Here is a 27,812-nt window from a genome sequence, read left to right as displayed (position 1 = left end):
GAATGCCTTCTCCCTGGAGGCATTCAAGGCCAAGTCGGATGAGACCTTTATTGCCCTAATCTAGTGAAAGGTGTCTTTGCCCATGGCAGAGGAGTTTAGAACTAAATGACCCTGAAGGTCCCTTCCAACCTAAACCACTCTGAATCTACGAGCCTGTGATCCCACCATCTACTGTAGACCTTGCTGGTGAGATACTTTGGCCTGCCTCTACGTCTGGGTTCATTTTGTTCATGGCTGTGCTGTGTGCTGAATCTCTCTTTTGGACAGTTATTCATCTCCTGCTGCTCTAGCTTCTCTGTCCACAGTGACACATTTGTTTAACAGTGCTTTGAGATCCATGTGTCAAAGTCACAAACAGCAACTAAAGGAAATGTGACTCGTGACTGGGAAATTGCTAAGCATGAGCCTGAATAACCAAGTGCTTCAAAGCCTCACAAACAGATCCCAGTAAACAAAAGCATTTGCATTCACTTGTCCCTGGTCTATGGCGAGGGCAGAACAAAAATAAAGCTTTTACTTTATGAAATGCTGCACAAAAAGCATGGTTGGCTTTTTTTCTTTTTCTTTTTCTCTTTTTTTTCTTTTTCTTTTTCTTTTTCTTTTTCTTTTTCTTTTTCTTTTTCTTTTTCTTTTTCTTTTTCTTTTTCTTTTTCTTTTTCTTTTTCTTTTTCTTTTTCTTTTTCTTTTTCTTTTTCTTCTTCTTTTTTTTTCCTTCTTTTTCTTTTTCCTTTTTTTCCATTTCCTTCTCCTTTTCCTTCTCCTTTTCCTTTTCCTTTTCCTTTTCCTTTTCCTTTTCCTTTTCCTTTTCCTTTTCCTTTTCCTTTTCCTTTTCCTTTTCCTTTTCCTTTTCCTTTCCCTTTCCCTTTTCTCCTTCTCCTTCTCCTTCTCCTTCTCCTTCTCCTTCTCCTTCTCCTTCTCCTTCTCCTTCTCCTTCTCATTAGAATAAACCTTTAGAATAAACCAAACCAGGTTGGAAGAGACCTTCAAGATCATCGTGTCCAACCCATCAACCAATCCAACCCACCCAAACAGCTAACCCATGGCACCAAGCACCCCAGCAAGTCTCCTCCTGAACACCTTCAATGACGGCGACTCCACCACCTCCCCGGGCAACCCATTCCATAGTGCAATCACTCTCTCTGTATAGAACTTCTTCCTAACATCCAACCTGAACCTCCCCTGGTGCAGCCTGAGACTGTGTCCTCTTGTTCTGGTACTGGGTGCCTGGGAGAAGAGACCATCATCAGCCTGTCTACAACCTCCCTTCAGGTAGTTGTAGAGAGTGATAAGGTCACCCCTGAGTCTCCTCTTCTCCAGGCTAAGCAGCCCCAACTCCCTCAGCCTCTCCTCATAGGGCTTGTGTTCCAAACCCCTCACCAACTTTGTTGCTCTTCTCTGGACTCGTTCCAGCAAGTCAACCTCCTTCCTAAACTGAGGGGCCCAGAACTGGACACAGTACTCGAGGTGTGGCCTAACCAGTGCAGTGTACAGTGTCCTTCTCCTTCTCCTTCTTATTCAAAGCCACTTTGCAACATGCAAGAAGACTCCCTTTCTACAAGAGTTTGTTTAGTCCACTTTGGTGAGACCCCACCTGGAGTACTGAGTCCAGTTCTGGAGCCCCTATTACAGGAAGTATCTGGAGGCACTGGAAGGTGTCCAGAGAAGGGCCATGAGGATGAGCAGAGGGCTGGAACTGCTCTGCTATGAGGAGAGACTGAGGAAGTTGGGGCTGCTGAATCTGGAGAAGAGAAGGCTTTGAGGAGACTTTTTTGTGGCCTTCTAGTATCTGAAGGGGGCTACAAGTAAGCTGGGGAGGGACTTTTTAAGGTGTCAGGTAACAATAGGACTGGGAGGAATGGAGAAAAGAAATAGAAATGGATAGATTCAGATCGGATGTTAGGAAATTCTTTGCCATGAGGGTGGTGAGAGACTGGAACAGGTTGCCCAGGGAGGTGGTGGAAGCCTCATCCTGGAGGCTTTTAAGGCCAGGCTGGATGTGGCTGTGAGCAACCTGCTGTAGTGTGAGGTGTCCCTGCCCATGGCTGGGGGGTTGGAACTGGATGATCCTTGAGGTCCCTTCCAACCCTAACAATTCTGTGATTCTATGATTCTAATTTTTTTTATTGCACTATTTATTTTTTTTCAAATTCCCTCCATCAAAACATGTCTGAGTTTGAAGTGGCATGACTAAGGATGAAAATTAAATACATCAAACCTGATTTTTGTCAAAATGAGATTTTGGAGCACCCAGGGAATGTTCAAGGCTTTCTCACAGCTTGTGTTCAGTTGTTTTTGTGTGGCTTGTTTGTTTTTTTTTGTTCTTCACTAAAGAGGGATATAGTCTGAGGAAATGGGTCACCTTTTTCCTAGAGAAAATGTCTTCAATTTTCCTGTAATTCTGAAATGTCAGAGGCTTTTTGGAACAGGTTTGGGGTTGTTTTAATCTTGAACAAAGCACAAATACCTCTAATTACAGATGGTTTGAATGTTGCAGCAGCTATGCTCTGCAGCCCCATTTTTTTTCTAGCCCTTCACCTCTTACATGATGCCCTTTGCTAGTAATTTCAGGTCTAGTGATCACCTGAATCCTCCACTGAGAGGGGATATTCTCTGCACATAGCAACTGTGTATATTCCTTCTTGCTGTACATCATTGTTAAATTAACCCTTGATGAGTGGCCTGAAAGTAACAGCACAGCTTGGAAACCAAAGGAGTTTTGAGCCACAGCATTTAAGCACAGAAATGGGTGTCCTGAGGAACTGTGGGGAGGAAACACTCTTCTCTCCCACACCAACTTGGAGGAAGCAATGTCACAACACTATAAGAGTAAAGCAACAAGAATCAGTGTGGGAGAGGAGTATGTGTTGTTTTACAGCATCAAAACAGGTTTTGTTCATTTGCACTTTCCTACTGCTGTCATGCACTCATGAATGTGTTCTGCAAGATCCCTTGCAATGGGGGATGATTCTGGATGATTCTGAGGTTGGTGACCCTGTGTTGCATCTAGGTATGACTTAAGGAGCAGGCTGTGATGGGTTTGGCTGCAAGTTATTATTTCTCTACATTTTCTCTACATGCAGCCTGGAGCAGGACCTTCCATTTGAAGGATAATCCACCTAGAGTACTTTGTCCAGCTCTGGAGTCCTCGGCATGGGAGAGATTTGGAACTGTTAGAGCAGGGCCACAAAAATGATCGGGGGCTGGAGCCCCTCTGCTGTGTGGACAGGCTGAGAGAGTAGTGGTTGTTCAGCCTTGAGAGAAGGCTCCAGAGAGACTTTCTTGTGCCCTCTCAGTACTTAAAGGAGCCAATAGAAGCACAGGGAGGGACACTTTATCAAGGCCTGTTTTGACAGGACAAGGGGTGATGATTCTAAACTTAAAGAGGGACATTTAGATGAGATAAAGAACTTTTTACAGTGTGGGTGGTAAAACCCTGGCACAATTTGCCCAGGGAGGTGGGACATGTTCCATCCCTGGAACAATTCCAGGTCAGGTTTTGTGGTGTTCTGAGCAACCTGCTCTAATTGCAGATGTCCCTGCTGACTGCAGGCAGTTGGACTAGGTGACTTTTATAGGCCCCTTCCAACTCAAAGCAAACTGTGATTCTGGGGATATTTCCTGACAGGAAAGGATATGGATCCCCTTTCACTTCCCCTAACTTGGGCAATACCCACTTAACTGGCCTGAAGCAAAAGATGCCTGGTATAAACAGGTGGCTTTGCCAACTGGCGGTCTTTATGCATCCAAGCCACCCACCAGCAGGAACCTTGCATGATCACTGGTGTTTCCATCAGCTGAGAATGACTCAGGGACAAGGATGTGGGCGAGAAAGGACAGGTTTCCTAGCACTGCTGAGCCAGCAAGTGTGGTAGCTGTGCCCAGGTGGCTCTGCCAGGGCTGCCTTCAGGGCACAGCTGGGTGTAGGAGGCAGGGTGGGCTTTGTATTTAAAGGTTCCTTTTTATTTTGCCCTCCAGTCTTGGTGAATTTGAGCCTTTGCCAAGTGAGTAGCACAACTGACCAGAGGAGGGTGATGGCTCCATTATCTAGCAACAGTTCCAGTTTTGAAACATGGTTGCATGCTGTGCTGGAGGAAAATTTTGTGCTTTTTGACAGAAAGGGGCAATCAAAGCTTAATTTCCAATCCTTATTTCCCCACTCTTGACAAATGCTGGGCTTAAGTTGCCAGTAGTGCAGTAGCCAGGTACCCTAGCCTGTAACAAGAGAAATTAAGCTTCAAGTCCACACTTCTCACAGTGCTTTTTCACCTGAATTTAGCTGTGAATCATAAGTAAAGAGCAAAGTTTGGGGCTGTGGTGTGGCAGGCTGAGGTGAAATAAGGAGAAAAGCAAGTACTGCACACACCTGGATGTGCAGGAAATGAAGCAAGTGCAATTTAATAAAATGCCTTGTTCCAAACTATTCTTGTTACAGACTATTCTTGTTACAGCCTTTGATTCATGCTGGTGTGCTGATGTGAACACTTGTAGGCAGTGAATGTTGTTGGTGAATTTTGGGGCAGGGAAGGCCTAGCTTGCTGGGAGGCCTCATGGGGTAAAGAGTGCTCATTGTGGCTTAGTGTGGGCCAGTGCCCTGGGGTGATTGATCTGCTCTCTAGATTAAAATCTGTCTGCCTCCCATTTCAAACTTGATTTCAAAATCAACAGGTTTAAATACTACTTAGCCACAGGAGGAAGGACTTCCTCAAGAGTTTAACCCTCTAACCTACTAGAGCCCAAGCAAACACTTCCATGTGGAAAGGTCCCTTTTCTTCTTGTGATTGTTGGTTGATTTCTTTATTTTTCCTCCTTTCCCACCCCATGCCAATTGCTACAGCACAAGACTGAACAATGTGGGGCCTTCTGTCCATGCCCCATGACCCTAACAGGCCTTGGTTAATTGTCTCACTATCATGTGTCTTAGCCCTCTTCCAATATTGTTGTCCAAGACTAATTAGCTGATGCATGCTGTCGGATCTCAGACATGATTTTGTATATAACAAAGGAATGTATAAGAAAGGAACTGGAAGAAGTGTGGAGAACAGAACCTAAAATTACATCAATTATGCCAGGTTTCCTCAAGACTATGTAAAATCCCTGCAATGGCTCCTAACAGCTCCATCTTTTGCTTTAAAAGTGCTGTTCTTAGAAAGCATCTTCTGACAGCTCCTTGAATTCCCTGAATTTTGCATCAAACTCATAGAAATCTAAGTACAAGAGATGATACCATCAAAACCTCAGTGCCCTTGCAATCCTAACTGGAGAGCTGCAAATGTCTGATTCACACAGGAGTTTCTCTAGGCTAGCTCAGGTGTCTCAGTGCAGAATTATTTTGGCTGCATCTCTTGTAATTTGTATGATGATTCAGAGTGAAGGAATGGGTGTCTCTCTCTTGTCCATTCCAGACCCTGCAGCCTATTAGAGTAGTGTCTTCAGTAGCTTAATAAACCATGTCTGCTTTAGGTAAGCTTTCAGGAAGAAAACAGCAACAGAACAGAACATTTCCTATTGTTGATAATGTTTGTTAAGCTGCAGTGGTGCTAACAGTGCTGGGAGCTCTTGTGGAGATGTCACTCCGGCTTCTAGCAGCTAGGATCAACCACTATGTAAATTGTCGTGGCTTGGAAGAAGTGCCCTCAGCCCAGAGCTGCAAACAGCTGAAATGGTGTTAACAGTAATGGGAACTACTTAGAAGCAAGTCTCCAGGGTGGGTGAGGCTTAAGCAGCTTGTGCTGGAAAGAGTAATCTCTAGTGCACCTCTCCAATGAGGACAGACTGAGGGAGTTGGGGCTGTTCGGTGTGGAGAAGAGAAGGCTCTGAGGAAACCTTATTGTGGCATTCCAGTATCTCAAGGGGGCCTACAAGAGAGCTGGGGAGGGACTTTTTAGGGTGTCAGGGAGTGATAAGACTAGGGGGAATGGAAAAAAAAAGAGAAATATGTAGATTCAGATTGGATGTTAGGAAGAAGTTCTTTGCCATAAGTATGGTGAGACACAGGCACAGGTTGCCCAGGGATGTATCATAGTATCATAATATCATTCAGGGTTGGAAGGGACCACAAGGATCATCTAGTTCCAACCCCCCTGCCATGGGCAGGGACACCCCACAATAGATCAGGCTGGCCAGAGCCTCAGCCAGCCTGGGCTTAAACACCTCCAGGGACGGGGCCTCAACCACCTCCCTGGACAACCCATTCCAGGGTCTCACCACTCTCATGGTGAAGAACCTCCTCCTCACATCTAGCCTGAATCTCCCCACCTCCAGCTTCATTCCATTCCCCCTAGTCCTATCACTACCTGAACACAAGGGTGGAAGCCTCATCCCTGGAGGCTATTAAAGCCAGGCTGTATGTGGCTCTGCACAACCAGATGTATTGTGAGGTGTCCCTGGCCATGACAGGGGGAGTTGCAACTGGATGATCCTTGAGGTCCCTTCCAACCCTAACAATTCTATGGTTCTAGGTGTGTGCTATTTGCACTGAAATCTACTTAAAGAATATTATGGGCACAGCTGAGTGGAATAAATACCCAAAAGCAGGTTGCACTCTCACCTGATGGGTGTGGTGAAAGGGAATTGCAGCAGCTGACTCAGGTGAAATATGGGAACAAATCAAAAGACGACAGATGAAGGTAACTGGGGAGTTTACTCCATTGGAGGAGTTAAGGAGTTACTATGTGTTATCTGAGGATGCATAAGCATGGAGGTGACCCTGCTCAGTTGAAAGGGTAGTAACCTCTTCTGCCATGTTTGCTTGTGGTTTTCTGAGGCTCAGAGGTAGCTGTGTTTAGCATGGCACGCAGAGCTAGGAATCACAGGCACGTCCCGGCCATGATCAAATTTAATTGTAAGCAAACTTAGTAGCCATCAAATTTAATGATCACCTTTTAACTTGTGCTTACCTATGCTGAATCACTCTGCTTTGAATCTCTGGTAATAAATTTATTCCAGCTTCATCTGTTTCTTTTTAAACAAATCAATCTTTTCAGCACCCAACCATTAGATGTTGCCTCCGAAGGGACCCAAGCGTGTTCCCATCTTAAAAGAGAACGCAAGACTTGGAGTCATGTCTGTGTGATTGGTTTTTAATTCAGTGCTGGAACAATCTGTTTACCAAGGTGCTCTCAAGGTCACATGAAATCCATCTAACTTTGAAGCAATTTTCTTCCTTTTTGCTTCTTGCAAACACCGTCACTAAATTACACTAAATAATGACTCTGGACCTGTTATTTACCTCCCTCTCCTACAAAAAAGAAAAGCAACAAACCAAACCATAAATTTCTCAAAGTTTTCAACTCTGGAATAATTTTGTATTTGTAAGAAAAAATTATCAGGGAGATGAAAGCAAAACTCTTTTGCAACAGGAAAAATACAACAGACTGAGATGATTGCTCGGAAAAGGGGAAGCAGCTGAGGTTTCAGACACATCAGTCAGCACCAAGCACTTGGCCAAAGTGTCACAGAATCACCACCAAGGTTGGAAGAGACCTCAAAGATCAGCAAGTCCAACCTGTCACCCAACACCTCATGACTACTAAAACATGGCAACAAGTACCACGTCCAATCCCCTCTTGAACACTTCCAGGGATGGTGATTCCACCACCTCCCTGGGCAGCGCATTCCAATGGCTAACAACTCTCTCTGGGAACTTCCCCTGGTGCAGCTTGAGACTGTGCCCTCTTGTTCTGGTGCTGGTTGCCTGGGAGAAGAGACCAACCCCTTCCTGGCTACAACCACCCTTCAGGTAGCTATAGACAGTAATAAGGTCTCCCCTGAGCCTCCTCTTCTCCAGGCTAAACAATCCCAGCTCCCACAGCCTCTCCTCGAGGAGAGGAGAGTTTATGCTCAAGGCCTCTCCCCAGCCTCGTTGCCTATCTCTGGACACATTCAAGTGTTTCAATGTCCTTCTTAAACTGAGTGGCCCAGAACTGGACACAGTCAACCCAGAAAAAGACAAACACAACAGATTCCTCCATTTTCCTGTGGAGACAGGTGAAGGGGGAAGTAGTCCAACAGTGTTGGATTGCTTCTGCTATATGATTCTGTTGAATGATCTAAATACTAATGGCCTTCTCCTTGGGTTCAGTCCTTTACAGGTAAATGCCTTTATAGGAATAGAACTGCTGCAGACAGCACAGCATTTATCAATAGATCAATAGTCAATTTATTTATCTTATTCACCTGCCAGCTGTCATATGTGAGCCTGTCTGCTTGCCTGGTTGTTATGCAAAATGCTGTCAGGCCTTCAGCTTAAGTGATTTCTTTTTTGTACCTCTCTGGAATTAGATTTTCATATTATCCACCCCCCCCTTTTATGGCAGAGCTTCATTCTCTGTCTAATTTAGAACTAGCTTGAATCTACAGACTGGAATTTTCTTAACTAGATTAGGGAGGCTGAGTGCCAAACCCTCACAGGAAACTAATTCTTGTAGGCCTTTTGAAAAGCTCAGCTTTGAAGACTGATTTCTTCATGCTGGCCTAGATAGAGAAGAAGCCAAGCGGTAGTGGAAGCTGCTAAAGTAATATTGCACTGCTCAGCCTGGGGCTGTCTGGCATTTTAAGGGCACAGACTAGAAATAAAACATCACTGACCCCACCATAATCACAGATGCTCTGTACAGACTCCGATTAAGCCAGATCTGGCAGCAAGAGATCAGCTCTATAAGTGCTGTTGTCATGCTCTTGTCCTGGCCCCATGGCATTGTTTGCAGAGTCAAGGGCTCACAGTAACTTGGAAGAGCTCTCACCCTGAGGACTGAAGATAAGTAACCACAATTTTGTGGAGCCCATGACTGGGAAAAGGAAAGAATAAAACACAACTCTCAAACCAACAGCTTAGGAGCAACTGGGAGGATTCTGGAGGACTTGGGACTAAGTTCCTGATGCTAACATAAAGCTTGGTTGTCTTCTGTTTCTGTTCACACTCATTCTAACAAATGATAGCACAGGGGTGTCTGAAAATGTCTGTCAGTGTTGGTGAGGTGCTTGGATGAAAGCAAGGGGCAGGAATGTGTCTACCATTGAATATACACCAAAATCTCAGAGAACAGAAAAGCTCTAGGAGTTCTCCATCTCTGACTGAGGCTCCTGCAGACATCAGAGAGTCAATGTGTGTAGTGTGCCAGGCTCTAGGAGTTCTCCATCTCTGACTGAGGCTCCTGCAGACATCAGAGAGTCAATGTGTGTAGTGTGCCAGGCTCTAGGAGTTCTCCATTTCTGACTGAGGCTCCTACAGACATCAGAGAGTCAATGTGTGTAGTATGCCAGGCTCTAGGAGTTCTCCATCTCTGACTGAGGCTCCTGCAGACATCAGAGAGTCAATGTGTGTAGTATGCCAGGCTCTAGGAGTTCTCCATCTCTGACTGAGGCTCCTACAGACATCAGAGAGTCAACGTGTGTAGTATGCCAGGCTCTAGGAGTTCTCCATCTCTGACTGAGGCTCCTACAGACATCAGACAGTCAATGTATGTAGTATGCCAGGTAGAGGACATTAAGCAACGCTTGTGTCTTGCTGTTACTGAGAACGATATTGCCTTCAGAAAGACTCTGCCTGCTCATCACCTGTGGCAGCAACCGAAGGCTTTTGAGCTATGCTCTACAAAACACAAAGATAAAGAGCTGCTGAGCAGAGAGGAGCTGGTACCTTCTCCTTGCCCAGAGTCCAAGGAGTGGTGGGACTGGTCCTGTTTGCTGAGTGTGCAATGTGTGAGCATTATGCTCCAACTGCCCTGCAGCCCCTGAAGGCCACATCACACAGCAGGAGGTGTTGGGATGTTCTAGTTAGCATGACAGTTACAGGTTTTGTTTGGTGTCTTCCAGCTCTGCTTTTTTCCCTTTGTCAGCCAGACTCTGTCTCGATCATAGTTTAATGCATTTCATTTCTTCCTGGTTTCAAGCTCCAGCCCCCGAGGTCTGTACTGAACTTGTTTCTTCACTGATGTCCTTTACTTGTCTTGGCCATTTGAAGATAGGGAAGTTAATTTGCTCTGATGGCCTCGCTCTTTCAGACTTCTCTCCCTGGGTAGAGATGCTCATGCCCTTGGAATCTGCATGGGGGTACAGTGGGGGGTAAGGGTGATGTAACCATTCCAGGCTTTTGGCTTTTCCTTTCTCTTCAGTATTTCCCCCCTTTTTTCTCTTTCCCTGGAGGGGTCATAGTACTAATGAGCACTGAGACACCCCTCATGGCTCACTCTCTCTGACACGCATGGCCTTGATGGTGAGCTCATTAACACAGACTCTGAAGGGGCAAGTGTTTTCTCAGATAAAGCTGTGTACAAATAAAATGTATCCCCTGACCGTGACAGGAAGGAAGGGTTGGAAAGGCAAATCCGCCTCCCTGAGGCAGCGCTTCATCCCTCTTTCCTCTCACCTCCCTTCCCTCTTCAGGCATTAGCACTTTCTACCCCTTCCAGCCATTAGCAGAGTGGGCTCTTCAGTGCTTTCACCAGACATTAGAGAGCAGACTCCTCTCTGCTGACCTGGCAGGCATTGTCCTGGGGATGCTACACATTAGCATTGGCTGTCTGCACTGGCCAGACATTAGAGCATAAACAAGCGCCTCTGCCTCTGCTACTCAGACGTTAGGTCATGGTTTCTCCTTATCCCATCTCTGCATCAGGAAGGGAGAGATGCTTCCTCCTCCTTGCTAAGAGATTTATCATCTTTCCAAAGCCCTTAAAAGCTTCCCCACTGGCAGAAGTTCAGGTCCCTACCAGGGGTTTCCCCTGTGGGTCAAAAGGCTGTACTAATCCTGACCGTATCATGGGGTGCCATCATAATCCTGGTCAAGTATTTGCAGCTTCTTCACCTGGAAAATGAACAAACAGTGCAACATTTGTCTTCTGGGAAATGCTTTGAGATCCATAGAGGCCTCACCTGTACCTTCCAGGCAGTAGCAGTGAGATTGTGGTGTCACCCATTGTTCTGAGAAGAAACAATCTGTGAAACAGAATCAAGGAATGATTTCTGGGAGGAGCAATTTCAGTGTCTTTTTGCACACATCATCCACGAATCCAAGGTACTGGTAGATATTCCAGAGATTCACAGACTCAAGAATTCAGTGGTGACAAACAGGTGACCATGCTTAGCTAGCCATGAATTCAGTTTTGGCCAATAACACTTTCTTCTGCAGAAAATGCAGTTAAGTCCAGAATTAAAAGCCAGTAGAGAACCTGTTCTTGGAGGTGCTCTTCCATAAACTTCAGGAGTTACAGACTGGATCATTCCATAAAGCTGGAACTATGCTAGTCCCTGAAAAAAACATATATATTTCTTTTATCCCCTCAATTGTTCTAAATGCTTTCACTGGCCATATCCAAAATTGTACCATAATCTTGGCACTGGGTGCATCTTCCACCACTGAGTTCTGTAAGTTGCTTGGAAACAAGAGCAGAGAAGTGATTGTCCTCCTGTACTCCGCACTGGTGAGGCCACACCTTGAATATTGGGTTCAGTTTTGGGTCCCTCACTCCCAGAAGGACATTGAGGTGCTGGAGTGAGTCCAGAAAAGGGGAATGAAGTTGGTAAAGAGTCTAGAGAACAAGATATGTGAGGAGCAGCTGAGGGAACTGAGGTTGTTTAGTCTGGAGAAGAGGAGGCTGAGGGAAGACCTTCTTGCTCTCTGCAACTACCTGAAAGGAGGTTGGAGTGAGGTGTGGGCTGGTCTCTTCTCCCTAGTATCAAGTGACAGAATGAGAGGAATGTGATGATCTTAGAGGTCTTTTCCAACCTCAATGAGTCTATATAGTTAGAGGGTTGCTTTCAATGGAAAGTGTTCTGGAACTGGCTAAGCCAAGTCTGAAATGTGTTTGTGGCCATTCATCAGGAAGCTCAACAATGCCATGTCACTTGCTTGACCATTCCCAACCAATCAACAGCAACACAAAGAAAGAACAAAGCCAAATCCTATGCAAAGCCTTTAAAATCAAGCTTGAAAAGTGTCACTAAGTAAATCCAAATACTGCATAAATTAGAGGGAAATGCAATTGGCTCATGGATATTCTATGAGCAGAAGATAAATATCTAAGTTAGTTGCATAAATTATTCATCATAACGTATTTGCTCAGCTTTTCTCATCAGCTTTGAAAGCCACACATCCAAGCATTTGAAGAATACAACAGAGCTGGGCTTTCACCTAAAGACATGCCCTAGGACTGGGAGCCCAGGGGAGGGATGGCTTCTGTACGAACTGAGTGGAAGAAAATCTCCTTTACTACAATGTTTTAGATGTGGATTATGCTGAGGGCTTGTCTACTGAGTGAATGGAGTCTGCAAAGGTCTCTTGGCAGCAGGCAAGGTTGAAGCTATGGCAATGGTTTCTTGTAACCTCCTCCTCTTTCCTCCTGCCAGTGGTATCAGGAGATGATGGACCTGATGTGAAAAATGAATCCACTTTCCCTTGGAACCCAGTTTACCACATTCTCTGTTCCCATCCTTACTGTCCACTGCTTTCAAGGCCATGGTCCCAGTTTCAACTGTGCCCTGTTGATCTTCATGTGCTGAATAAAGTCACTCCTAGGCTTTGAGTGTTGATACACCAATAGAGCTCCTCTTGATCAGTTGCATGTTTCAACTCTGTGATCTTTCCTTTGGAATAGATCACTTGTGTCTGGAGCCCCTATTACAAGAGGAATGTGGAGGTGCTGGAATGTGTCCAGAGAAGGGCCACAAGGATGATCAGAGGGCTGGAGCACCTCTCCTATGAGGACAGACTGAAGGAGTTTGGGCTGTTCAGTCTGGAGAAGAGAAGGCTCCGAGATGACCTAATTGTGGCCATCCAGTATCTGAAGGGGGCCTACAGGAAGGCTGGGGAAGAACTTCTCAGGATCTCAGGTAGTGATAGGACTAGGGGGAATGGAATTAAGCTGGAGGTGGGGAGATTCAGGCTGGATGTGAGGAGGAGGTTCTTCACCATGAGAGTGGTGAAACCCTGGAATGGGTTGTCCAGGGAGGTGGTTGAGTCCCCGTCCATGGAGGTATCACAGTATCACAGTATCACAGTATCACTTAGGTTGGAAAGGACCTCGAGGATCATCGAGTCCAACCTGACACCACAGACCCCATGACTAGACCATGGCACCAAGTGCCACGTCCAATCTCCCCTTGAACGCCTCCAGGGTCGATGACTCAACCACCTCCCTGGGCAACCCATTCCAATGCCGAATGACTCGCTCGGTGAAGAACTTCCTCCTCACCTCGAGTCTGAACCTCCCCTGGCGCAGCTTGAGACTGTGTCCCCTTGTTCTGGTGCTGGTTGCCTGGGAGAAGAGGCCAACTCCCTCCTGGCTACAACCACCTTTCAGGTAGTTGTAGAGGGCAATAAGGTCACCCCTGAGCCTCCTCTTCTCCAGGCTAAACAATCCCAGCTCCCTCAGCCTCTCCTCATAGGGCTTGTGTTCAAGGCCTCTCACCAGCCTTGTTGCCCTTCTCTGGACACGCTCAAGTGTTTCAATGTCCTTCTTAAACTGAGGAGCCCAGAACTGGACACAGGACTCAAGGTGCGGCCTAACCAAAGCAGAGTACAGGGGCACTATGACCTCCCTGCTCCTGCTGGCCACACTATTCCTAATGCAGGCCAGAATGCTATTGGCCCTCCTGGCCACCTGAGCACACTGCTGGCTCATATTCAGGTGGCTGTCGATCAGCACACCCAGGTCCCTCTCTGTTTGGGAGCTCTCCAGCCACTCCGACCCCAGCCTATAGCTCTGCATGGGATTGCCGTAGCCAAAGTGCAGCACTCGGCACTTGGACTTGTTGAAAGCCATCCCATTGGACTCTGCCCACCTGTCCAGTCGGTGTTTAAGCCCAGGCTGGCTGAGGCTCTGCCAGCCTGATCTAGTGTGAGATGTCCCTGCCCATGGCAGGGGGGTTGAAACTAGATGATCCTTGTGTTTCCTTCCAACCCTGAGTGATACTATGATACTATGATCTATTCCAAAATAGAAAAAATATCTATTGCAAAAAGCAAACTTTGTACTTTGTTGGGAGACAGGAAGCATTCCCCCAGCCATTTCTGGGGTTCTGGAGGGGTCTAGTCCCTCCTGACTTTATTGCTAGTGCTTGCAGGAAGAAGTAACCTGACAGCAAATTGCATGCTGGAATTTTACAGGAAGTTACAACAGTCTCTTTGGTAAGGAAGCCCAGATGGCATTTTTGCTATGCTTGCTTGCTATGAACTTTATGACAGCAGTATGGGAATCTCTATTTATTGTAAAACCTTGCTGGCTGTTTAGCACCCAGCTCTGCATCTTCCCAGGCAGTGTAGCTGCTGAAGAGACCATTCCTTCTTCATACAAAGGGGTGTCTGATCCCTGATAATTTGATGGCATTATGGTGCACTGAGCTCCTGTGTCAACCAAGGCCCTGTACTTCCGAAATTGTGAAGTGCCAGGCCACTGGATGTACACATCCCAATAGATTCTATTATCTCTGTTATCCCTCTCCTCCCCCTGGCGGGAGGCAGGGCACCCCTAGTTATGGGGAACATGCGCAATATGTGCAATGCACAAGGGGATTTCCCTGTATAGCAAGATCTGGCCTTGCAACTAGTCAGGAATGATTAGACCAGCCAGCCTCTGAAGTCCAAGAAGCTGTTTTGCTTTACTTGTAAGGTTTTATCCATCATTAAAATCAGCTGGGGGAGCTCCCAACATAAGTACAACCCTTTCCACAGAGGGACCACAGAGGAGAACCCAAATATTATCTATACATTGAATACATGGACATTGGTCATACACTCTACCTGAAGACAGCTTTGGAGCCAATTTTCTCCACTCCTACTACTAAAATACTGGGGGATGGGCTGGTCTTTTTGGATTGGGATTGGGTTTTCCTCGGCATTTTGAAGAGATTTTCCTAGGAAAAGCTGATGGTTTGTGGATTTGACACTAATGACTCCTAGGATGTGGTAAGAGGGGTGTTTTGTTTTGGCATTTTTACTCAGCTTGTGAAAGCCTAGGAGCTACAGAGCTGGCATTAGCTGGGCTGCAAGGAGATTTTTTTTTCAAACTAAAAAGCTGGCTCTTTGCTGTTTTAATGCTTGCAATTGCTGTTAGGCAGCCTGGGGTGCTGTGATGGGGTGCAATCAAAATAAATACATGCGTAATTGCATTAAGTAAAACAACATAACACACACAAAATGGACTAGAGGTAGAATCAGCCTGGGAAGAAAAGATCTGGTTTGTGATCCTGGCTTTGCAACTGGTGTACAGCATCTCCTAAATCTGTCCACATAGAATCATAGAATCAATAAGGTTGGAAAAGACCTCAAAGATCATCAAGTCCAACCTGTCACCCAACACCTCATGGCTACTAAACCATGGCACCAAGTGCCACATCCAATCCCCTCTTGAACACCTCCAGGGCCGGTGACTCTACAACATCCCTGGGCAGCACATTCCAACTAGTAACAACTCTCTCTGGGAAGAACTTTCTCCTCACCTCCAGCTTAAACTTCCCCTGGTGCAGCTTGAGACTGTGTCCACTTGTTCTGGTGCTGGTTGCCTAGGAGAAGAGACCAACCCCCTCCTGGCTACAAACACCCTTCAGGTAGTTGTAGACAGCAACAAGGTCTCTCTTGAGCTTCCTCTTCTCCAGGCTAAACAACCCCAGCTCCCTCAGCCTCTCCTCACAGGGCTGTGCTCGAGGCCTCTCCCCAGCCTCATTGCCCTTCTCTGGACATGCTCAAGAGTCTCAATGTCCTTCTGACATGTGAGATTCTCTACCAGCAAAATGGGATTTCCAGTGCTGCTTGACATACATTGATGGGAAGTGCAACCTCATTGCCAGATGCTGTCACCCCTCTTATTTAAACGAACTATTTTTTTGTCTTAAACCCAAGTTGCAGGAATAAATGAAAGAAGAGTGACAGAGAAGCTTTGTGACTTGATTATCTAGGATGTAGCTTAAGATAGGGCAGGTGCTTTACTAGAGAGGAGTTCTAAATAACATCCTTTCCTCTTAAGAAGGTCTTAATCGATACAATGTTTTTCAAAGGCCATTACTAGGTTTCTCATCTTTTAAATCCTTGGCTGGTGATGTTTCAGAGGCCTGACTTTTAGATCAGAAATGTGCAAGGTTTTCTCTAGGCACTTCCCTCTGTCATTTCAAAATGTATACCTGCAATAAAGAGCTGCTTTTGCAAAAATTAACTTGATTTTTTTTCCCAGTTACTCTCACTTTGAAAGAAGAGATTTGAAAATCACTTTATAGGTTGTTTTTCTTTTTCTTTTTCTTTTTCTTTTTCTTTTTCTTTTTCTTTTTCTTTTTCTTTTTCTTTTTCTTTTTCTTTTTCTTTTTCTTTTTCTTCTTTTTCTTTTTCTTTTTCTTTTTTCTTTTTCTTTTTTTTTTTTCTATTTCTTTTTCTTTTTTCTTTTTTTTTTCCTTCTTTTTCTTTTTCTTTTTCTTTTTCTTTTTCTTTTTCTTTTTCTTTTTCTTTTTCTTTTTCTTTTTCTTTTTCTTTCTTTTTCTTTTTCTTTTTCTTTTTTTTTCTTCTTCTTCTTTTTCTTTTCTTCTTCCCTTTTCCTTTTCCTTTTCCTTGTCCTTCTTCCCTTTTCCTTCTTCCCTTTTCCTTTTCCTTTTCCTTCTTCCCTTTTCCTTCTTCCCTTTTCCTTCTTCCCTTTCCCTTTCCCTTTCCCTTTCCCTTTCCCTTTCCCTTTCCCTTTCCCTTTTCCTTTTTTTTCCTTTTTTTCTTTTCCTTGAGAAACAAAACCAAGCAACTTCCGTTTTCACCCTGGCCTCTGCTTGTATCTGAATTGATCCTTTTAGATGGTTTATCAAGCCTTCAAAACTGCTGTTTTTGAAACCAGTTCAAAAGGATCTTTTGCTGTACTGCTGCTGCTGAAAGATTAGGATGTTTGGAGAATTAGGATGTTTCCTTCAGCCTTATTTTGCAAAAGCACACCAGGAAGGTTTGTGGGCACAGGGATATAGCAATGATCAGACTGATCTAGATCTGCAGTCTAACTTAACAGCTTTTTTGATGAGATAAACCAGAGTTTGCTGCTTTATGGGAAGTGTAAGACCTCAGAGTTGAAAAGACCAGCTTGTTTTCTTTGTAGGGAAATGCAACTCTTTGTCATACCTCTCTGGAGATTCTGAGGCTTGCCCTCATTATTCCAGACCATGATCCCCAAAGTGTATTATGTGCAGTAATGTCTCACTTTTCTCTTCTCATCCCCTTTCCCCTCGGTCTAGCCTTCTGGTCTCACATGTGTATCCATGTCAAGGTGTCCAACAGGATGGTCCCCTGCCTCATCCTTCTTTCCTGCCCTTGATGGCTTTCCCTGCCCCTCCAGACTCAAAGCCTCACCTCTGTTGTGTTTCTGTGTTGTTGCATAGGGAGTTTGCCCGTTGGAAGGTGAGGAACACAGCCATCGAGCGGAGGGACCTGCTCCACAATCCACTGCCCCTGATGCCTGAGTTTCAGCGGAGCATCCGCCTCCTGGGCAGAAGACCCACCACACAGCAGTTCATTGATACCATCATCAAAAAGTACGGCACCCACATCCTCATCTCTGCCACCCTGGGAGGTAGGTGGCAGCCTGGGCTGTTTTCTTCCATGGGTGTCGGCGGTGGGGTAGAGAAGGCACTGGGCAGCAACTGCAAGCCTTGGCCGTGCTGGTAGCACAGAGCCAGGCTGCAGCTCCTCCAACTAAAGCCCAACTCCTCTGTCTGTCAGGGTGAAAATCCTCAGGGTATGACCAGCCTTTGCAAATGAATTCACAGCACAAGGTGTGTGAGGTGGGCATCTGTGCTACCTGTGCATCTGAGCTCCTCCTCCAGTGTGTGTGTACGGCTGTGCGTCAAGATAAACATGCTTCATTTAGCCCAGGAGCCTGCCTGTCATTCCTGAGCCTCTCTCCTTAATTTGACAATAGAGAAGCATCCTTTCTTGCAGGGACTGGAGGAATTTTAAAGAGCTCTAGGAAAAAAGTCAGTTCAAGGAGTTGGGCAAGGAACTTGCGTGTCTGTGGAAGAGGTGGCCAGAAAGGTCTATGTTGAATCAGAGAATGGTAGGGGTTGAAAGGTGCCTCTGGAGAACATTAAGTCCAACCCCCCGCCAAAGCAAGGTCACACAAGGCAAGTCACACAGGAACACATCCAGATGGGGCTTGAAAGTCTCCAGAGAAGGCAAATCCACAGCCTCTCTGGGCAACCTGCTCCAGTGCTCCAGCACCCTCAGAGCAAAGTTGGTTTTCTCATGTTGAGGTGGAACCTTCTGTGTTCATCTGCCCCCTTCTCAACACCCACCCTGCAGGCATTTGTAAACATTGATAAGGTCCCCTCTCAGTCTTCTCCTGCCTAAAGAGCCCCAGGTCTCTCAGCTTCTCCTAATCAGACAGATGTTTCAGTCTCTTAATGATCCTTGTAGCCTCCGCTGGATGCTTTCCAGTATTCCCCTGTCCGTCTTGAACTGGGGAGCTCAGAACTGGGCACAATACCCCAGATGTGGTCTCACTGGGGTAGAGTGGCTGGACAGGAAACCTCCCTTGATCTTAATGCTTAAGTGAAATCAGTATTGTGGAGTGGACTTTGGAAAAAAAGAAATTGTTAAGTAAAACTCAAGGACTTGGCAATCTTAGAGACCTTTTCTAACCTGAATGATTCTTGGAAACTGCAAAGGGTGCATGTAAGGGCTGCAGAGAGGTTTCCATGTGCAAGCAGAACATGTCAATGATGATGTAAGGCAGAAGTACTGTAAGGTCACTAACCCATGAGCAAGCACTGATATCGGTGCTGCATAAACATTCCAAGTACTGAAAAAACACAAAGAAGCCCAGAAGTGAATATCAGGAGGAGCTGTTCATTTTCACCCCCCCTATTATCAGGACTTGAAATGTTTATAGAATAGAATAGAATAGAATAGAATAAACCAGGTTGGAAGAGACCTTCAAGATCATCGTGTCCAACCTATCATCCAACACCACCTAATCAACTAACCCATGTAACCAAGCACCCTGTCAAGTCTCCTCCTGAACACCTCCAGTGACGGCGACTCCACCACCTCCCCGGGCAGTCCATTCCAATGGGCAATCACTCTCTCTGTGTAAAACTTCCTCCTAACCTCCAGCCTGAACTTCCCCTGGCGCAGCCTGAGACTGTGTCCTCTTGTTCTGGTGCTGGCTGCCTGGGAGAAGAGACCAACCTCTGCCTGTTTACAACCCCCCTTCAGGTAGTTGTAGACAGCAATAAGGTCACCCCTGAGTCTCCTCTTCTCCAGGCTAAGCAGCCCCAGCTCCCTCAGTCTCTCCTCACAGGGCTGTGTTCCAAGCCCCTCACCAACTTCGTTGCCCTTCTCTGGACTTGTTCCAGCAAGTCAACCTCCTTCCTAAACTGAGGGGCCCAGAACTGGACACAGTACTCGAGGTGTGGCCTAACCAGTGCAGTGTACAGGGGCAGAATGACCTCCCTGCTCCTGCTGGCCACACTGTTCTTAATGCAGGCCAGGATGCCATTGGCCCTCTTGGCTGCCTGGGCACACTGCAGGCTCATGTTCATCCTACCATCAACCAGCACCCCCAGGTCCCTCTCTGCCTGGCTGCTCTCCAGCCACTCTGACCCCAGCCTGTAGCACTGCATGGGGTTGTTGTGGCCAATGTGCAGAACCCGGCACTTGGATGTGTTCAATCTCATGCCATTGGACTCTGCCCATCTGTCCAGCCTGTTGAGGTCTCTCTGCAAAGCCTCTCTACCCTCTAGCAGATCAACTCCTGATTATGCAGCACCAAAAACTCAACAGCTCCTCTTGATATTAATTTCTGGGTTTCTTTCTTTTTTTGTTTGATTTTGGTTTGGTTTGGTTTTTTTCTTCCTCCTTTTATATTATTTTTACCATTCTTCACCCCTTTGGAGTGTGCATGTAAATGCCTTTCTTTTGAGAACTACTACCTGTAAAAGGAAGGAATTCTTCAGCAGTGAAAGGTTTTAACTGCAGCACAGTTTGTTGCTGTTGCTTCCCCTAATGTGCCTGACCTCCAGCCCTGCCACTCTTCAACGCTGGTAGTGAACTTTGAGGAATTTCTGGCCATCTGTCTGCTCCCAAAGCATTCTGCAGACACTGGGATGAGACATAGATGAAATTAGATGTGTGCATATGATTCATGCACAAATTAGGTGGTAGGTAAGTTGGCAAGGTTCCACTGAAGTCAAATAGCCTCTGTATGTGGCAAATGTCCTTCAAACATCCTCAAGCTGTCCTTCCAGTCCAGGTACTCAAACCTGCTGCTCTGTCAGCTACAAATGTGAGAGAAAGCAAGTTTCCATGTGTTGAAGGGAACAAGAGACTGCCTGCATCAGCTCTTAATGAAGCCTGGGTAAAGACAGCCTCCTCTTTATTGAGGAAATTTCTCTTCAGGATCATATTTTCCAGAGCCTCAGCCAAGTCAGAATGGGGTGAAATGTTCAGATTACTTTTTATTTGTGGGTATATTTTTCTTTCCATTGACAAGTCTTTTTTCTTCTTGCCACTCACATTCATGGAAATTCAAAATAAGAAAGACCTTTGATGGTAAAATATATTTTTAATTTTGCCTGGGTGAGGTTGTGAATTATTCACAGGGGCTTGTTTCTTCTTCTGATTTTACAACACAACAACTTTAAATATGCAGAGACTTGTAATGAGAAGTGGTGCTGGAGAGGAGTGTTAAATGCTCCATCAGCCCAGAGCATGGTGAGCAATGGTAAGGGAGAGGGGAAGGATTTATCTTGGCAATGGCAACCTCAGAGAAAAATGTAGATGAAGCTGGGCATGCATTATGCAAGAAGGATGCACTCTAATCACAGTCTGTGGGCTAAACAAGACCACTGGGATATAAAACCAGACATGTCCTGGCACTCTTGCTCTCCAAAGGCCTCATGTCTCCACAGAAAAGTTACAAGAATTCTGCTTAGGATTACAGTTGTTTGTATCTTAGCCTGATGTCTTATTAAGCTGCAAACAAGTGACAAACACACAGGAAATTGTTTTGCTTTAAAATGCCAGCTGTTGCATGGACCCCAGGAGACTGGGTGATGGATCAGGCCAGTCCACCTGAATCCAGCAGCTATTTTCACACCTGGCCACATGAGGACCAGCTCTGATGCCTTTCAACTTGCAGAGCAGCCAAGTCCCCCTGGAGCCTAATAAAAATCCATCTCTGCTCCAGTTTAGTTCTGACAAAGGGATTGGTGAAGGGTCATTTTGAGGGCATCCATGCTCTGGGATGGAACACAGAGCTGAGAGCCAATTTGCAGGGAAAGCCCTGAAGGAAAGACAACTTTGAACATAGCATCCACTTAATAAACGAGAAATTAAGACTTAATAATGCAGCAAAAGTCTATTAACCTCTCTCAATCTAAGGGTTGCTTTCTCATGTGCACTCTCCATGGGGATGCTGTGCTTTTCCAGGTCTGCACAGATGTACACAGAATAAGTTTCCAGCAACACTGGTTTTGCTCAGTGCCCTGCCCCCCTAGGAACAGTGTTTATCCCTCAGGAGAAGCATCAATTACCTTTGGCTTTACTTTCCTGTTTTATTCCTCCCATTGGAGAAGTTCCAACACCTCAGGGAGGACACATGACAGTTTTTGTGGGGAAATGGCTGATTTTTCACTGCCCTAGAGCACAGGTTTCTCTTGCCCAATGTCTAGGACCTCTCTTGGTTTCTCATTGCCTGCTTGGTATTGTCTGGGGACCAAACACTAATGGTGAATCTTCTGGTGATCTGAAACTGCTGCTATTGCCTGATATGATTCAGTCCATGCTTTCTGGTTGCTCTCTGCCCAAGGGATCTCCAATATGAGCATATCTGTTAAAATGAACTGATCTGGACTGAAAGGGTCCTGACTTTTATGCCTTGGTTATTAAAAGAAGTCATGATATTTCTTCCAGTAAAAACATGGGTTTAGCCCAGCTAGTGGTGGGACTGAGTAAGAGTTGACAGCTGGATCCTACACTTCCTCTGAGAATTACAGCTAAGGGGAAGATTATCCCAGGTCTTCCCTCTTCTTCCACATCTTCATGAAATGGGGGCAAAGCATTATTTATGACTGCTGCATCTCCAGGCAGATAAGTAGTTCCATCATGAGATACACAAAACTTTTGGCTCCAAATACATCATGAGATACACAAAACTTTTGGCTCCAAATACACCACTTCCAAAGCAATCCAGCCTACCCTCCCCTAGGCCTCTTGGCTAATTCCCATGCAGATATGCTCTTGGTGACAAATGAGCTGCCTTGGAAAAAAGTACCCAAGCCTGACCTGCCTTCAAATCCCCCAGTAAAATTCATCTTAAAGTTGGAACCTGAACCTGCACTGACAGCAACCAGGCACCTGGTGTGTGGTTACCACTGTATCCAGCACTAATCACACTCATCTTCTTATCTTGTGCTTTGCTCTTTGTTGTACCCATCTGTTCTGCCTGTTCAGATACATGGGCTTTAAATCCTCTGGGACAGGAGCTGTCTTTCTGCTGTTCATGTGGATAGAGTCTGATCTGACAGAGCCTTCATCCTTGCCCAGGCCTCCTCACACTGCTCCTCTCATAATAATGCTAATGGTGATCAAGGCAACCAAAGCTGGGCATTTTCCAGGGAGAGTGGGCTTTGTGAGAAGTAGCACTGATGATACTGTTACCACCACAACTCTGATTGAGGTCAAATGACAGTAGAATATTTTATTTGGTACAAAAAAATATTAAAGAGAGAAAATTTTGCGTGCCAAACATCTCTGCTCAGCTCCTGTGAAGCCAGTTGAAAGAGTTCAGCTGATCAATTCCTTTGTATCTTTCTCCCACAAAACCTTCAGATTCTCATCTAGAGCCAGAGGCTCAATCATCAACATAGCAATTGCCTGAGAAGCTGAAATTCAATTAAAACAAAAAAAAATATATATATATCTTGATTTGCAGCCAGAATATTTTGGGTTTGTTTTCAGGCTTTTTTTGGCTTCCAGATAAAAGCTGGAATTTTTCCAGGCAAAGCAAGGAAGAAGCTGACTGGCTTGTTTGAGGTGGTGGTGTTTGTTTGTTTGTTTGTTTGTTGTTTTGGGGGGTTTGTTTCTTTCATGCATGCAATGAAAGAAATTCTTTGGACAAATGAAGCAATTTCAGCTAATATGATTGATTATTTTTTGCAAAGAAAAGCAAGAGTTTCTTCTATCTGAAATAAAAAAGAAGGAAATAAAAACCCAACCCAAACCAAAAATGCTGTAAAGCAAAATATTTCTTGGCCTAAGGAGTGGTGGTGCATTTTTTTTTGACCATGCTCTCACTGCCAGAGGCAGCGTTCATCAATGGATCATCTATCAAATTAGGACAAGCACCCTTCCTCTCATTGAGAGTGCTGTGCAGAAGTGGCACATTGCTAGCCTAGGCATCTCTTCTCTTCATTTATTAAAATCAGAACCTCAGATATTAAGAGTGCAGATGGTATTCTACCTCTCTACTCTTTCTGTAATGCCAGTCTTACATTAAGGATGAACTGGATTTTAATCTGGCTCATACAGCACAAATTGAACTTTTAGGTAAATATTGCTTCTCAGCTTCCTGTCCTTTTCATAGCTTTTGGTAGATTCCAGTTCTTGCTAATGTTTGGGATGCTTGGTGCTATCAGGTCTTAACTGCTTCACTCCCAGATTCTCTCTGATTACTGGCTCAAAGCCACCTCTTCACTTCTCCACTTCCACTTGACTTAAATTGAATGAAAAATGCTCTAGGAAGTAAAAATAAGAAAACAACAAAAACAAACAAACCCCCCACACCCCACCCAACCATAATAACAACAATAAAAACCCAAACAAACAAAAATCACACAACCAAACACAACAAAACACAACAACAAACAGAAAGGGTGGTTAGTTTATCCTGACTTTCTCATTTGCTCCTTCCTCTGCTCTCCTTCACTCAACTCTCTGCTTTTACCTAAGCTGAAGAGATACAGCCAGCACTGCTTTGTCCTTTGAACCCACCAACTAGCTGTTTCCTATTTGCAACTTAAATCAGCACTTGTTCCTTCTAGAAATCAGGTTGGAGATTTGCATAAGAGTGGCCTCTTCTCTGATCGGGTGTGCATCCTTTCAGAAGCACTGCTCACAGAGAAAAGCATTCCTCAAGTCTGGATGATCTCAATCCTTTCCCACAGCTGTGGTAAAGCTATAAACTGGCTAATAAATATCTAAAATGTTGTTTACTCAATCCAGTGGAGCTGATCCACAAGTGTGGTGGACCTGGCCTTCTGGCTAAATAAAGAAGGAGGTTCATACATGGTTCACTGAGGTTCTGCAACTGGTGTGGAAGGCTGGGTTGATTTCAGAGTGCTTTAGGTGCTGGACATGTCTTTGTTTAGGTGCTCTAAGTGATATCATGTGTTTCTGCTTTGATGATCCCAGATGCAGCTTCCTGAACCTTAGTGAAATCCTCTTTCTTTTTAAGTGTAATATAGATATCCCCTGAGCTTCCTCTTCTCCAAGCTAAACAACCCCAGATCCCTCAGCCTCTCCTTGTAGGGCTTGTACTCGAGGGCTCTCCCCCCAGCCTTGTTGCCCTTCTCTGGACATGTTCAAGTGTCTCAATGTCCTTCTTAAATTGAGGGTCCCAGAACTGGACACAGGACTCAAGGTGTGACCTAACCAGTGCTGAGTACAGGGCAGAATGACTTCCCTGCTCCTGCTGGCCACACTATTCCTGATGCAGCCCAGGATGCCATTGGCCTTCTTATTGCTGTCTACAACTACCTGAAGGGAGGTTGTAGCCAGGAGAGGGTTGGTCTCTTCTCCCAGGCAATCAGCACCAGAACAAGAGGACACAGTCTCAAGCTGCACCAGGGGAAGTTTAGGCTCAAGATGAGGAGCCAGAGAGAGCTGTTAGCCATTGGAATGTGCTGCCCAGGGAGGTGGTTAAGTCACCATCCCTGGAGGTGTTCAAGAAGGGATTGGACATGGCACTTGGTGCCATGGTTTAGTAGTCATGAGGTGTTGGGTGACAGGTTGGACTTGATGATCTTTGAGGTCTCTTCCAACCTTCTATGATTCTATTCTATGATAGGACATCATGTGTTCCTATTAGGATGTTCCTACATGTGAGTCTCCTGGACCTTACTGAAATCCCCTTCTCTTTCTGCTGCAGGAGAGGAGGCCTTGACCATGTACATGGACAAAAGCCGCCTCGACAGAAAGTCAGGAAATGCTACCCAGAGCGTTGAAGCTTTGCACCAGCTTGCTTCCTCCTACTTTGTAGACCGTGATGGCACCATGAGGAGACTCCATGAGATCCAGATCTCGACTGGAGCAATCAAGGTATTGTATCTTACATCGGAAAGAGAAAGAAAATTGCATGTCCACCCCAGTACTGTGGGGATTTGGGGCAGGACTCTGCCAGTCCTGTGTGATGTCTGTTTTGATCACAAATTGTTTTGTTCCCACACTGATTTCCCAGGGTAAATTGCTCTCTTATAGACCTTACTGAAGGAGTGATTTCCCTGGGGCCAAAAGTATCTGGAAAGAGATGAGTGTTCTGTGTGATGGTTTTGTAGGACAGGAGACTTCCATTATGTGTGGTGATGACTGCTGGAAGGGAGAGAGGCAACAGATAATCCAGATGAGTTTGGCAGAGAAAGGCAGGTCTGTGAAATGGTCAACCTTGTACAACCCAGGAGTATTTTCCTCTTGTGGGTGTAAGCCTGTTAACATCCCTCAGAGGAGTTTACTACAAGAAAAGGTGAAAAACTCAGTGTGGCATTACTGAGGTGTCTGGAATGAAATGGACTGAGAGACAGCTTGGGGGTTGCAGCAGGAAGGAAGGGGAGCTGCTCAGAGCATACAAAACAGGGAAAACAGCTCTGCAGACAAAGGCTGCCTCCTCTGAAAGTAATCATCCTATACTGGGGAGGGATTTTATTGTTGCAGAGTTCACTCCAGGGAAGGAGATGTGGATGGAGTCGTCATTGTTAGCCATTTCTGAAAGGTTTCAGCTCTTGTTATTGTTCTGTGGTGTCTCATGGATGAGTCTGTTCCCTTCTGGATGGGAAATCGAATTGAGATATTGAAACAGTGACAGCAGATAATCACCCTTTGTGAATTCAGGAAGGCCAGCTCTCCTCTATGGCTGGAAACCAACAGCAAGAACCACAGCAACAACACTGCAGGTCATCTGTGCCTCCATCCATCCTCAGCACAAGGATGGTGTGCATGTATGTTGTGGGAGCAGTAGGCACCATGGTGGGCTGGCAATCCATCTCTGTATCTTGCTTTCCAACAAGAGAAGCCAGGGAATAATTCCTCTACTGGCTTCTGATGTTCTCCAGTGGAGATCCTCTATGAGAAACATCAATCTGCAGGACCTCATTGCCAAGCCCAGAGTAACATGCAGTATTATAAAGGAAGCAGATACCATTCACTCTGTTTTTTCAGCTCGTGAGTGTGCCAAACATTAGCTCTTTCTGTTCAGTGTGGGTCATCTCCTTTCTTTAGGGAAGATGCATTTGGGATTGCACCAGTGGTGACAAGGGATAGTTACATTACAAGGTCTGAGCCTGCCTGGGGAAGATGTGATGTTGCAATCAAAGGGAACATTCTTTCTTTTTCTGCATCCTCCACAGGTAACAGAAACTCGGACTGGCCCCCTGGGCTGTAACAGCTATGACAATCTGGACTCTGTGAGTTCTGTCCTTCTGCAAAGCACTGAGAGCAAACTCCACCTGCAAGGTAGGGCACAGGAACGAGGGAGATGGTAACAGAGAGTAGGGAGTGTGTGTGGGGGGGAGGTGTATGTGAGAAATGAAAGGGGAGGGGATGGCCTTTTCTCTAGCCTTTTCATCTCCTCAATTTGCTTGGGATCAACTTCTTCACTATAAATTCCCTGAAACAGGACTGGTGGCTCCAACATGATGCTCAGCATATCAGAGCCAAGGCTCAACAAGGACTGAGCTGAAGGCACAAGGAGCTGTGGAGCAGAGCTTAGTGAAGTGCTTGGGTGTCCCTGCCATTGAATTTTGATGGTTTTTTGTATATGAAAAACATAAATAAATGTGACCTTTTCCATTACTCTTGAAGGGGAATTCTGTCCACGTCTCTCTCTGTCCCTCCCAAACTACTGATTTGCATAAGAGCTTTGCAGATCAGATTTTGGGACTCTTTAATGACTGCAATCTTTGGGGGAAGTCACAGAGGTTTTATTTGGATGCCAGAAGCCAAGGCTTCAGTCCCAGCTGGGGAGCTAGCCCAGAAGTCAACAGATAGAGGTCATGACTGAATTAATAAATAAATACATGCTGGTTAGCGAGAAGTCAACTTCAGGAGGAGGAGGAGGAGGAGGAAATTCACTGGGCGTGTAATTTACCGAGGTTATTCCCAAGTTTTGGTGTTTTGTTTTTTTTTTTTCTGTACAAAATAAGGAAATGTGGGGTTTTAATTGCTCATTTGCCCAGATGGTTTTATTTCTGGAACCCTTGTACTTGCACAAATTTTAATTTTTCAGATGAATGGGCCACATTACATCTTCCTCTCTGAGTGCAATTTGGCAAGTGCTCCTTTAATCTTGGTTTCACAGAAACTGGGCTTCATTTACTGAGTCATGTTGTGGATGCATTATTATTATTGTTTTTATTATTTGCCTTTAAAAATAATGGGCAGGTTGTTTTCACTGTTCCGGTGATTATCTAAATCACTGAGTTCTGCTTCTCACCTAATTAACAATAAACAATCGCGAGGCTTTTTCCTGCGCTGTGGCGATGGCTGCTAGTAATGAAAAACCTGAGGAAGACACAGCAGATAACTAGGTAAGCAGCTAAATAAGCAGCTGAACTGCTAAGGAGGTGAATCAATAGATCTCGGTTGGCTA

At 45.4% G+C, this 27,812-nt stretch overlaps 1 protein-coding gene across 2 annotated transcripts in view; it reads left to right on the top strand.

Moving 5' to 3' along the window:
- The window catches only part of BRINP1 (BMP/retinoic acid inducible neural specific 1), a 110,113-nt gene that overhangs the window by 59,950 nt on the left and 22,351 nt on the right, over positions 1 to 27,812 (top strand). For both annotated transcript variants that reach the window (XM_068155639.1, XM_068155640.1), the window contains 3 exons: positions 17,335 to 17,525; positions 25,101 to 25,270; positions 26,572 to 26,677. In XM_068155639.1, coding sequence (XP_068011740.1) covers positions 17,335 to 17,525; positions 25,101 to 25,270; positions 26,572 to 26,677 — 467 coding nt within the window. The remainder of the gene's footprint in view (positions 1 to 17,334; positions 17,526 to 25,100; positions 25,271 to 26,571; positions 26,678 to 27,812) is intronic.

Source organism: Melanerpes formicivorus, unplaced genomic scaffold (assembly GCF_026170545.1).
Source record: "Melanerpes formicivorus ecotype bairdi unplaced genomic scaffold, bMelFor1.0.p_v2 SCAF_33, whole genome shotgun sequence".
Classification (NCBI taxonomy): domain Eukaryota; kingdom Metazoa; phylum Chordata; class Aves; order Piciformes; family Picidae; genus Melanerpes; species Melanerpes formicivorus.
This window is presented reverse-complemented; position numbering and strand designations above follow the sequence as displayed.